Source organism: Camponotus vicinus, unplaced genomic scaffold, assembly GCF_025532165.1.
Source record: "Camponotus vicinus isolate PSW18456_S1 unplaced genomic scaffold, iyCamVici1.0 SCAF_4, whole genome shotgun sequence".
Lineage (NCBI taxonomy): Eukaryota > Metazoa > Arthropoda > Insecta > Hymenoptera > Formicidae > Camponotus > Camponotus vicinus.
This window is the reverse complement of record NW_028141976.1, coordinates 8359279-8372240: the sequence shown is the minus strand read 5'-3', so window position 1 is coordinate 8372240 and position 12962 is coordinate 8359279. Positions and strand designations below refer to the sequence as shown.

Genomic DNA, 12962 nt, shown 5'->3' with positions numbered 1-12962 from the left:
GATGATCGTTATTCCCATCATCGAGATATACTTTGTAAAATAACGTACGATCTGTGGAATGGAATGCTAAATTGTATTTTTTTTTTTCGAAATAGATAGGATGGCTCGTATGAATTCCGCGAAGTTTTTCATTTTCATAAATTGAGAAAATAGATATCAGCTCAGCTCGTATAAATTCCACGAAGTTTTTCATTTTTACAAATTGGGATTTTCCAGTGATTTTCAGCATATTTCTAAGCGCGGAACGGAACAAATTAACTTTTACCGATGTTATATGTAATGATAGATATTATATGATATAATTAATAATGCTCTTTATAATTCTGCTCATCATTCCAGTCTGTTTGAAAGAAAGATTAAACCTTTCTCTATACAAGAAATATTATTATTTTATATATTTTTTATTACAATGTAATAATATCATACATTTTGTAATAGAATAAAAATTTTTATTCAGATTAATTTTTTCAGAGAATACAAGCCAATAAGTCCGTTTTTTATATTTAGATAATCTAGTGTTTATCACCATTTAAATGGAGATGTTAAATTTTTAATAAAAATGTTTAATATTTTAAATATAAATGTACATTTCCAATATATATTTTAGCAATGTCAATATTATATTCCGATTATTCTTCATTTTGTAGATGGAAGAGATGCAAGCGTGATTTCGATCCGCGATACATTCGCTTGAACACGTCGAATCCTTAGAAATCTAGCAAACGACGAGCTTGAGATCAAGCTGAAGAGTTCAAGTTCGCGGTGTCGCACGATAGGAGACTGCGAGATTATTCAATTTCGCATCCGCATCGCAGCATCAAAGTTTTGCGGCGGTCTTACTCGATGAAGCACCGAGGAGATAGAGAAAGGGAGGAAGAGAGAGACGTAGATAGATAGAAATAGAGAGAAGAGAGAGAAGAACACTTCCTCTTCGTCCACCTAACGATAATGACACCAGCGGCAGATCGACTCTATCGATCCGAGGGATAATTGCTTGTCGGTTCTCGTCCTTCCACCAAGGTCCTTGGATCTCTCGGCCGTGTATGCGAAGGAGGGGCGCGCCTTTATCCCGACGTGAACTTTGCCAGCAATTAGACTGCGTACCGGGGCGTCTTGTAGCGACCGTCCTGGTAGACGAGTAACCGATAACCACGCACGTGCCTCTAACGAGGAATCGAAGCTGCCGTCGTGCCGTTGCCGAGAAGAACCGCTCTCTCCGATGGATCGTCGCCTCGGATCGTTTCTTCCCTTCGAGGCCGAGGAAGAGGGGGACGAGGGGCGAAGAGGGTAAACCCCGTGTGCACCACCTTACACCATCGCCGCTCTCGCGCTTGTTATTACGAGACGTTAATCTCGACGAAGCAGCCTGCCGCGTAATTCAAGAAGGCCGGCCCCGTCATATAGGTATTTTAACGCTCGAGGCGGTAATAGGCGCGCGCTCGCTCTCCGGGAAGGTTATTACAAAGGCTCCCTCTCCCTCTCGCTCTCTCTCTTTCTCCCTCTCGTACGTCGGTAATTCTGGACATCATGTTCAACGACTTAATACGCGTCGGAAGATCTCAGCGCGATTATAATATAATATTACGGCTAGACGCGTCAAGAGAGCTCTGTCGTTAATGGGGAGTTTATTATATGTGCGCGGCCGAAACACAATGTGCAGGAATCATTGTTAATTCATTTACACGCGAGTATATTCCATACATGGACGTAGGATACATAGACTTCGCGTTTGGCTAAAAAGCTGAACAAATTTTAGAAGGAGACGACATGCTTTCGTGGTGTTAGTTTCTCTGTCTATCAATAACAAGAGTGGGGCAAAAATTTTATATGATATATATCTTGATCGATTTCTTTCCCCTACCACGCGTTATTAGACAAAGAAGAAACTACCATGAAAATAAGTTCTCTCTTTCTAAAATTTTATGTTACCAAAACAAAGGAAAGAGTGAGAACGCCCGGTCTATATATTATACGTCTATGGTTCTATAGACGTCAAAAACGTAGCTAAATTTAAATTGGATATGCATATGTTTTCAGAGAGACTGATGCTTTTTCTTCCTTACGATTTTATAATAAATCTTTGAACGATATTCTAAAGCTGAATTTATGTATAAACGTCGAAAGTAGTACAAAACGCTGCAAACTTTTTAAAAATTATTCTGACAAACCAGACTTCTTAAAAAAGGACATGCAGTTTTTATTGAGAATTAAAGTAAAATTAATCATGAGAATCATACAAGTTTTATTTATTTTAAATAAGATTATTTTTATAAAATTTGATCTACATTTAATCTTTCTTGATTTAATTTGTATATAATCATGATAAATATTAAGACGAATCCATTTATATAATTTTCTTACATCACATATTTTAATATGTATGCCTTTTACTTTTTCAAACGTTTCTTATGTGAAATTATAAATAAAATTCTGTTTGAAATTTTGTTACGAATTATAGATCATCTAAAAAGAATGCGTGTAAAATATACAGCTAAAATATGAAGCACAATTACTTTTTTACCAACCACATTATATTTGTTTTTTTTTTTGCTCTGCGAAATTATTATGTTAATTCAGGATGATACGTAATCGCCAAAATCAGAAAATGAAACAAAAAAATACTATAATTAAAAGTCTACAAATGCTAGACAACTTTGCAGAGATTTAAAGTCTCAATGAAAAAGAGAAAAAAAGAAATATCTCGCATCTGTCAGTTGTATCGCGTTGCATTCGCTCGTTTAAAATTCCGTCGAAATCGACGATCGTAAATTTAGATTCGTCTTATTTCCGTCGTAACAAAACTTGGCGATAGCGGAACACAATACCGCGAGATCCGCGCGATGCGCCGGAAACCGGAAGCGACGCGGGTATGAAAGGGTTGGAGGCGCCCTTTGCTCGTCGTTACGGTGCATTCAGGAATGCAGCGCTGACTGGTACACTTGACGGAGGGAAAACTCGGCAGTCGTGCCCCGAAACTTGAAAATAGTTAAAGTGAATAACTTTAATGCGCGAGCAGGGACGCCAAGGGGACGCCGAAGGGGCGAATCGGTCACGTTCGCACAAACGCAACGCATTATGGCGGACATGGCCATCCATCGTAGATTTAGAGCGCACGTGATTCGACGACTGCTCAAGATCAATTAATTTTGCAGCTTATCCTCATCATCTTCTCGACAGACATCATTAAATTCGCTCTCGAAAATTTTTTCCCAGTTTCTGAGATAAAATCGTTGAAAAAATCATAAAAATTACTTGTGCTTCAAGTGCCACGTGACACATTTTTGTGCGCAAGCATTGGGAATATAAATGGTGAAAAAAGCACGTAGTCAATTACTTTAGTGTCTTTAGTCACGAAGATACATCTTGATATGAGTACCGAGTCCTCGAGAAGTCGAGAAAGATTACTTTCTTCGTTATCACGAATGTCTTATCTATCCAAACGCTCGTAAAAGAGATTAATTTTCCTCCGAGCAAAAGATGCACGATAATCACAACCCATTTTACTTCTCAAACTATCTACGAAATCTACTCTTTGACTTCCCTAATCTGACAGTAATCATTGCAACTTGTTTCCAGAATTACACTTTTTTTATCGACCAAGTTACACATGATAATGGAGAATCCATCCCTCCACACTTCATCGCGAAGAGTATATCAGAGGTAAGTTTTACCAATCTTCGGAAAGTGTTCGATAAGTGAAGTTGAAAATAGCGCGAGGGAAGAATCTATGACTTTGCATTCGACGTCAAAGCTTGCACCTGATAGAATCGATCAGCCTCGAGAAATCAGGCGAGTCTGTAAAAGCGCGGGATAAGGGATGTTCAAGATTCAACATTTTTGTTGACACTCGTTCTATCTAGCTCCTCCCTATCGAGGTGCTAACTAAACCAGTTTCTTTAAATTACCAGCGAATCGCAGCAGCTGCCAACGGCTTCGACGACGACTATGTCGACAACGACGACGACGCTCTGTTCGACCATGCAACGTCTTATTATGTAAATTTAATGATGTCGCCAATGCGATGCATGCGCTCTCGTGGCCTCTCACGATCGCGCCGGCGGGTTCGTGCGAAGGTACCTTAAGGCTTCTACCGGGGGAACACCTGATAAACCGTGCGACATTTGGAAATGTCAGAGTGATAAATACGGCTCCTGCGTGGTGGTAATGCAACCGCTCCCTCGCTCTCGCCGAACCCTTTGCCTCGTATGTCTCACGCGCGTTGTCGTTCTTCCGCGGCTTTCTTCCCTGAGCAATCCCCAGCCCTCCCCTTCCCTTCCCACCCCTCGCTCTCACGGTGAAAGTGTTGCGCCCACGGGCGATCGATTCGCGCCGGGGATGAAGGTTTTATCGCGACTCGAACGTTATCGCGAAGTCGGAACGAGTCTGTAGCGGATTCTCGCAGCTTTCCATAGCGAAAAATAGAGATACTAAGTCAAAGTCTGGCCGATTCGCCAGTCCATCACGCTTTTATTTGAGCAGATGTGCGCAAAAGTTAATGACGTTTGAGTTTTGACATTATCATACTGCTCTGACATTTCTTTGAACTTTCACATATTAATAGAAAAAAATGTTTCTTTCAACTTTGTTTTGTTTATGTGTACATGTCAATTGTTAGCTTTTAGGCTTTCTCCGAAAAATCAGTTATTTTGCACGAAACATTATCGTTAAAATCATAAGACTAGAAAATTGTGTGTTGACAGATAATTATATAATTAATTAATTCACATCAACAATTTAAAAATTAATTATATATATATACTTATTAATTATTATTATTGGTATCAATAGCAGGCACGAAAACATATCAACGGTACTTTGAGAGAGAGAGAGAGAGAGAAAGAGAGATTCTAATTTGAAAATTCGGAGGAATAATTATTTCGCGTATGGGAAAATTCAAAGTATCGAGTGATAGAATAGTAGCAAGAAGCAATGTCATGGTGCAATGCCCTGCTTTTCAGCAACGATAATTATGCTCGTTTTTCCGTTCACTTTGTCGGAAAATCTTAATGGAAATGTCGTGCTTGCGTAATAGAGTTTAAAATGGAATTTCGCTTGACGATTGCAGCGTGCTTCGGCAAAATGAAACAAGTTTCTGTTTTCGACAACAGATGTTATCTAGAATCTTCCCACGTCGCAAGATATAAATTAGAAGGATGTTAGAAGGATGAGTAAGTTGTTAAAAGAATGTGTGAGAGAAAGAAATGTGTGATTATGAAGATTTAACAAGGTAAAAAAAATCACTTGCCCACTCATATCAATGAAAGTCGTTTCTTCTATAGGAGATTTAATTAATTAGATAATTAAAAGCATGTGTAAATATTTTAACACACAAATAACAGTTTTTCTCGTGAGCTGAATATTTTTTCTTCGTCGTAATTTAAAAAAAAATAGCGATTATTTAATTCGTAATAAATGCATTTCAATAACATTTGAAATAAAATTGAGAATTATTATGAATCTTTCGCGATTTATTAATCAATTTTTTTGCATCGTAATATGTAAAGTCGACAAGCGATTCGAAGATGTGGTTAAGGATACTGCAAGGTACTCTGTCTACGTTTCCTCGGTTTTTTCCTTCACTCAACTCGCGATTTTCATCGTCGAATATTTAAGAAGCGCATATATAATGGAAAATTTCATTTACATACACTATCAAGTAGTTTTACATGCGAGAAAGTTTCTCCGAGTCACGCCTTGGATACGTCGACTTGACAAATAGGGCCCGCGTGATAATGCAATCGCGTGACGATCCCCTGCTCCACGGGGATGTTTTCGTCTTGCTGCTTTTTTCCATTCACCGCGGGGAAGCGTTGCCTCGGGACAATCGATTCGCGCCGAAAATAGAAGCTTCATCACGAGTAGTTGGATCGCGTGGCTCGTGCATTCTTAATTATTATTCGCTGGTAATTGAGGTATTATCCGGCATTAAAGTACGATTTAGCTTTCACGGAAAATCGCAAACAACATTTTTTTTTCAAGGAGATATCTTTTCAAGATTTTTTTAGAGAGAGATTTATATATATCTTTAGAGAAACGTGTCTCCTTCAAATCGGTATTCAACGAAACAAAGCTCGGTAATCTCTGAAATAGCGCGGAACGACGTCGCACAAATGAAAATAAATAAACGTCAATTTTAATAAAAACATTAGTCACTGTGTTTTTCTGTAGAGAAGCCGAGTTATCGGGAATAGCACTCTATCAACGCCACTCCATTTTGCATTGTTAAATATTTAACTACACTCCGATTCCCTTTGATTGATTGGCTATATTCTCTCTTATATTCATGAAAGAGCTGCCTTTCATTTTTAAATTTCGCATGGACCAGAAGCGATATCGTCGTTGCACGCGTCAGGATCACTCGCGATTTCGCAAAGCTCGATGAGAGGTGAACCACTGATTCGAAATTTATAAGCACTTGTAATTACTCCAATATCCGAATAATATCTCGTCAAATATAGGATGTACCATTATTAAATGATCAATAAATCATAAATTCATCATAATTTCAAGTAATTTGTATAGTTTGTCAGATATATAGACTATGTACGTAAATAATGATAGATGTAATATGACGTAGAAGCGTGTAAAAAATTGATATAGTTTAGATATAATCGCGATATACAGTACTATTTAAACGAACATTAATTGAACGCTAATTATTATTAATAGTATAATAAAATCACCGATCGATACAGGATTTCTCCAACAATTTGCTCCGGATCCACGGCTTTTGTGATCGGCCATGGGTCGATTATAAAGAATCCATCGGATCATACAATCCGAGACGCGATAGAAAATCTCGTTTGTTCCGCGGTCGAGCGCGAGTTCGCAGTTCCCGGTGGTCGGGGCATCGAAGCAGAGAGAGGAGAGTCGGGGGGGGGGGGGGAGGGGCGGGAGGCGAAAGGGAAGAACACCGGGGGTAAGAAATGCCACCCACCTCGACCACCGCCGTAGCAGTACGTGTACTCGTTATAATCCATGGACGGCCTCTTGAGTAATCCCTCGCCCGGCACTAGATCCAGCAACGCGGTGGGGTCGCACATCGAGGAGAGAAGGTTCGCTTCTCTTTGTCATCGACGGCGACAGAGACGGAGGAAGACGTGGGAGACTGGGCGATTTCGTCGATCCACGCAGCGCGTGGACGAGGGGATAAACGATCGCGGCGGCGCGATTACACGTGTACAACGACGTCGTCGTCGTCGTCGTCGTTGTCTGCTCTCGAATCACCCAAGGCGAGGCAAACACACGAGCGTATTCGTCGCTTCGTATAAACGATCCTTCCGGTTTGGACTTCAAAGGGGAAACCCGCGACGTCGATGGATGGCGCGCGACCGACCGCGTTACGTCAAAGCGCGCGAAACCCTACGGTAACGTATCCCAAATTAAACTTCGCGGCGCGTTGAAATACGACGAGACGGCGAGAAACCCTCTGTCTCGGCGGCACCTGTCCCTCTGTACACTTGGCCAAGAGAGGCGGGGGAGTGGAAAAAATAGGCCTGTTGTTATTGGAGTCGCGCGATCTCCGGCCTGTCTTATCGTCCGTTGCGAACGGAGACTTGGGGCATTCCTCCCTTTGCGGTCGCGGCCGTTTCAATCCACATCTCCTTCATTCACTGCACTTTGTGCGGAGCACGTAAAAATTTCACAGACACTCTGGCACCTTTCAACGTCGTTTAAATCGTCGTTTCACACATGCGTAGATCGAAACGGTTGTTGAGAAGAGAAGAAAAGAAAGAGAGAGAGAGAGAAATAAATCAGAGTACCACTCTGTCAAAATTGCACGTCTAATGCCTGATGCTCCAACGGGTACTCATCATTTCGTCATGCGAAATAACTGCGAGTAACCGAGCGGCTCTTTCTCTCTCGCCGAATGATGAAGATTAATAATAACCCACTCGCTCTCGTGACGGTCCGTGACCAATTGAAAGCGGAGCGCAGCGTGGGACTTGGTCGAGTTGCTCCGAAAATTTCGGAGCGTGGATCTTCCGCGGATGACGAGGGTCGGCGATTCGCTTCGTACGTTTCGATCGATCGATAAAAGCGACCGTCAAAGCGATCCCTTTCCCATCCGACGACGTCGGGGAAAGCTCGCTCGCGGGAACCGGAAGTATCGCGAGTCACGTCACTTCGCCGAAGGAAAGGCCCGTGCCGATCGACGTCCTGTCGTGCAGACGGTGTCAGCGAAGGACGCGGATTACGAAAATATATTCCGGGAAAATTTCAACCCGCGACGCTCGATACACGCGATCGGGGGTTCACGCGATCCTCGACAATTTCCCCGATGCCGATCTATCACTTGGTCACACACTCGGCAACGAATTTCGAGCAATTTGACATTTAGGGAATCACACTTGTCTCATTCCACTTGATCTTACCGAGCGAAATTGTAATCGGCCTCAACTTGCGTAGATCCATTCGCGACGCGATCACCGCGGGACATCAGTGAGAACGTGAGGATCGGTTCCGTGGCTCACGTGCTTCGAAGTAGAACCGCACGCTTACGCGGTCGGTTACAGACTGAGGACAGAATGCCAGCCGATGACTCCCGACACGGTGGAGGATGGTGGACGTCGGCTAGTGGGGGAAGGTAAGCGAGTGGAGAGGGAAGGCAGGGAGATCCTTGGTCGGTGGGGAGGTTTGCGTAAGAGGCATTTTGGAGCAAGGGTGGAAGAGGTCTGGTTGAGACGAGGCCGATGTTGAAGCGAAAGGAAGTGGGGGACAACAGCCGGTTCTCGACGATCGCAGCACCCACTATTCGACTGATGCTGCAGCGGATCCCGTCGAGAAAGAAGAGCCGCTCTCCCTTTCTCGCATCGCCGCCGTCGTCGCTGGCCCAACTCTACTTCGGGTTCTCACACCTCTCCTTCCTGCCGTCTCCACCAGCCAGGGGCGGATCTGTGTCGGAAACTCAAGTTTCGTTACTTTCGACAAACCTCGAAATAACATTGCTCAGGAATCTTCTGATTGAACATTAGATAAAATACACCCAAGTTTAACCGATAGTAATTTCTTCTTTTCTAAATAATCTAGCAAGAGACGAGAAATATTAAAGTCTCGGTCAACTTTAATTAATCTATGTCACCAGTTTTCAGAAGTAGAATTGTCTTTTAAAGTAGTCTTAGATATAAGATAATAGATTGGAAAAGAGATACTTCTTTCTTGTCAAAGAATTAAAAAAAAATTAGCTTTAGATTTTGACGAGGCATCATCCGTCCCTGACATCGTCCGTTTTATCGGGGCGATCAGTTTCTGGCGGCTGATGAACGATTAAAGTGTATCGCGAATATTAAACGGAGAAAGAAAAGGGGACTGGATAACGAGGTGTTGCGCCATTTGTACTTTCGATCTTCGCCCACGATCTTCGATTATTATTGGGCGGACGCGAGAGACAGAAGTCGATTAGCGTGGGCACGGCTTTGCAAATTGGAAATCGAAGGATTTCTCTGATTTATCGTGTGCGCGGGCGATTGAAATGCGACGCAGGAGAAAAGGTGATTATGTGAATCGTAATCACGGCGATATGTCATTGCATATATTTATATCTAATCGCATTTCCTTTGTAAGAATAAAGTTCGGAAACATAATAATAGCATGTAAGATACAAAGATTCTGCGAAAATCTATTTCTGAGGTTTTTACTCTTTAATTTACGATATCGTAAGAATCAAAAATTGCAATTACATCGGAGGTAAATTAAAGTTGAGTACGTTTATCTTTGACCACTATATTAAATTGGTAATTAGGAGATTACATTATGCCATCGCGCTATTGTTTATTATATAACACGCAACAAAAATTATTCACGTTACCCGCGCGTTTATTAATGATACAAAAATATCTGAAATTCGTGTCGCTGGCGATACAGCGATAATAATTAATGTTGTTAGGTAACTTTAGAAACGATATTTCTCTTGTGGAGTAACTTTGCGATGTGCGTGTGAAATAGACACACAGGAGTTTTAATAATTCTCTTCCAACTAAAATGATGGAGAACTAAAAAGCGAGGTGAAACACCGCATTCCACCAAACATTATGATTGTAACGTTTCTTTTTCCGTAATGCAAAATATAGAACGTAACGTAAAGTAAGCATTGGTTTCGCGCTGTTTTTGACGTAATTTCAAGAAGAGCGCAAAATATTTCCGACATATATTTTTGTTTCAGTGTATTCATTCGCGCTGTAAAAGCTTCATCGTCGATAAACTTTGGGTATACGCAATAACGTTATCTGTTTATGCAATTATCTGAATTGCTTTCCAATCACACTCGATTTGTGTCCATTCCGCATCCTAAACAATGTACGCAGATTACGATTACAGGTTCCAATGGGCATCGCGAGAGGATTGCAAAGGAATGCATTGTACGCCGCGTTTCTCGCTGTGCTTACTCAAGAATAGAGAGTTAAATAAAGTACATTCAAAGATGATATTACGAAACAATCTGTGCTATTAATAGATTTTTAAATTCTATAATTAATCGTAGATGAGAAGGAGAAGGTTTGCATCCGATTTCTTTTCGCGAGTGAAACTTTGAACTCTCGAATAGAGAATACTCAAGAATAGAGAGTTAAATAAAGTATATTCAAAGATGATATTACGAAACAATCTGTGTGTTATTAAAAGATTTTTAAATTCTATAATTAATCGTAGATGAGGAGGAGAAGGTTTGCATCTGATCTCTTTTCGCGAGTGAAACTTTGAACTCTCGAATAGAGAATACTCAAGAATAGAGAGTTAAATAAAGTATATTCAAAGATGATATTACGAAACAATCTGTGTGTTATTAAAAAATTTTTAAATTCTATAATTAATCGTAGATGAGAAGGAGAAGATTTGGATCTGATCTCTTTTCGCGAGTGAAACTTTGAACTCTCGAGAATATATTATCTGTGCACGTGTCTCGAGAGATTCTCTTGTATAATGACAAACTTGCCGAGTGATAATGTTTATCGGGATAACAGGTTTCTCGCGCTTACCAGGGCGGATTAATTGCGATTGCGTTCCCGCAAAATAAGGGAAAAAATTATTTAACATCAATATAGAGATCGCTGATAAAAAAGTGCATCCACGCCAGAAAAAATCTTGTCTCCTATATCGTTTTTGCCGAAAACTCGTTGCGAATATCCACTAAAAAAAAAAAAAAGAAAAAAATTTGCAGCTACAGCAACAATTTTCTGAATACGAAAACTTAACTGAGGTAGATAAAAAAATGATTAGCAAATACTGTGATATATGTTTTGCACTTAATCAATTTCAATGACGAAGACAAAATTTATATTTGAACTGTGTTAGTGAAACTTAGGAAGTCTTTTTATGGCGCCTATCCATGTTGAAATTAATCATACTTGTTATAAAGTTATTAAGTTTGATTATGATACATAGAAAAATCGTTTTCTTATAAAGATTATTTTAATATCGAAACTCATATTTACTCAAAGCAGTGATTAATATTTGGTAATGAGATGACTTAAATTTGCTAGAAAGTATTATTGAAAATTGCTATAAAATTCTACGTATTATACAAGCAATATTCTAGCAGGTACAACAATTAGCGATACATTTTTGTTGTTATACTTAGAAATCTCTGCATCAGTAATACCTAGAAGTCTCTAATCAATAATAATAACTAATCAATAATAAATTTTTCGAGTGATTCACGATTCTTCTTAATCCATATCGCAACCTATTACGCACCGCATTAATGCTTGAGAGTGCTAGTAACAAAAGCGAGATATTTAATGAGACTTAAATGATCCGGGAAACGCGGCAAATCGACGTGAAACACCGAGCGATATTGCATCGCACGCGGAAACAGGATGAGGAGGATCGGAGGATATAGGGATGGACGCGAGGACATCGTATCATCTAGCGTTCAAATGTTTGCCGAGGGGTTTGGGAGATCGTCGACAACGACGACTGGTCGAAGAAGACGAGCTTCGATTGTCGCCAGATATTGTTGGACTCGGCGCGATTTCCGTTTTTTATTTATTACACAAAGTTCACCTCTTCCACTGCGCGTACATCCTGCTATTTTTATGTAGAAATTACGTTTTTTTTTCTACATAAAGTTTTACTCAAAATCCTCCTTGAATATAATATTCGCGTTTTGTCAATTTTCTCGAGACGTGTAACTTTATAAATTCGAAAAAAGAGTAAGAAAGAAGTAAGTAGACGGCAAGGTAAGGATAAAAGTAGAGGGTAAAGTTCGGATTAAGGGATCAAGGATACACTCGCAATTTACAATTCTTTATTCGCGTTCGTAACTTGTTCAGTGAGCGAGCTATTTCTTCCTAGGCAATGTATTATGTAATTTATAAAAGACTTGTGGATAATACGACGAAAACCTAAAGAGCGAGAGAGAGAGAAAGTAGATATATATATACATACATCTTCAATATACATAAATACAATGGAAATTTTGTTTGATATATTTATAAAATTATCCGCGTGCGAACCATGTTGAAAACTTAGACAATAGCCATAGATTTTAACAGCAGCTTTATACCGAGAGAGAAAGAGAGAGAGAGAGAGAGAGAGAGAGAGAGAGGAGAGGGAGAGGGAGAGGAGAAGAGAGAGAAAGAGAGGATAAATTAAACTGCATTATCTAAATTCCCCCAGAGCATCCATTTAAATTCTCACAGTGCGGGGAATTGTTTTTCGCGGCAGATTTCATACAGCTGGGTTGTTATAAAAAATTCATTTAGCGGTCCGACGCAGAGAATCCGTTCCTCTCGCTGCTTCCTCTCTCTCACGTGACTGTTCTGAATAATGCGCGTGCCTCGGAGAGTTTCCGGGCTTTCGGCCATCGTTTTACCGGGTTACCCGGATTCCCCGAGTTTGCTCGAAACACCGTAAGTGTGACCTAATAGATGGACCCGCTACCCTTGTTTTTCCACGACACTGTCCGTCCAGGACGATCGAGCTTTCCCATCGCTGCTGTTGCTGCCACATCCGCTACCGTCTCC

General features: G+C 40.6%; 1 protein-coding gene across 15 annotated transcripts in view; it reads right to left on the bottom strand.

Annotated features, from left to right (window-relative positions):
* The window catches only part of Ten-m (teneurin transmembrane protein Ten-m), a 683381-nt gene that overhangs the window by 44051 nt on the left and 626368 nt on the right, over nt 1-12962 (bottom strand). The window contains exon 1 of one of the 15 annotated variants that reach the window (XM_083097974.1): nt 6938-8756. The exons of 13 other annotated variants lie outside the window; for them this stretch is intronic. In XM_083097974.1, the coding sequence (XP_082954100.1) occupies nt 6938-7043 (106 nt within the window). In that variant the 5' untranslated portion in view covers nt 7044-8756. Of the gene's footprint in view, nt 1-6937; nt 8757-12962 lie in introns of those variants that run through there. One more of the 15 variants, XM_083097975.1, reaches the window with a different exon arrangement.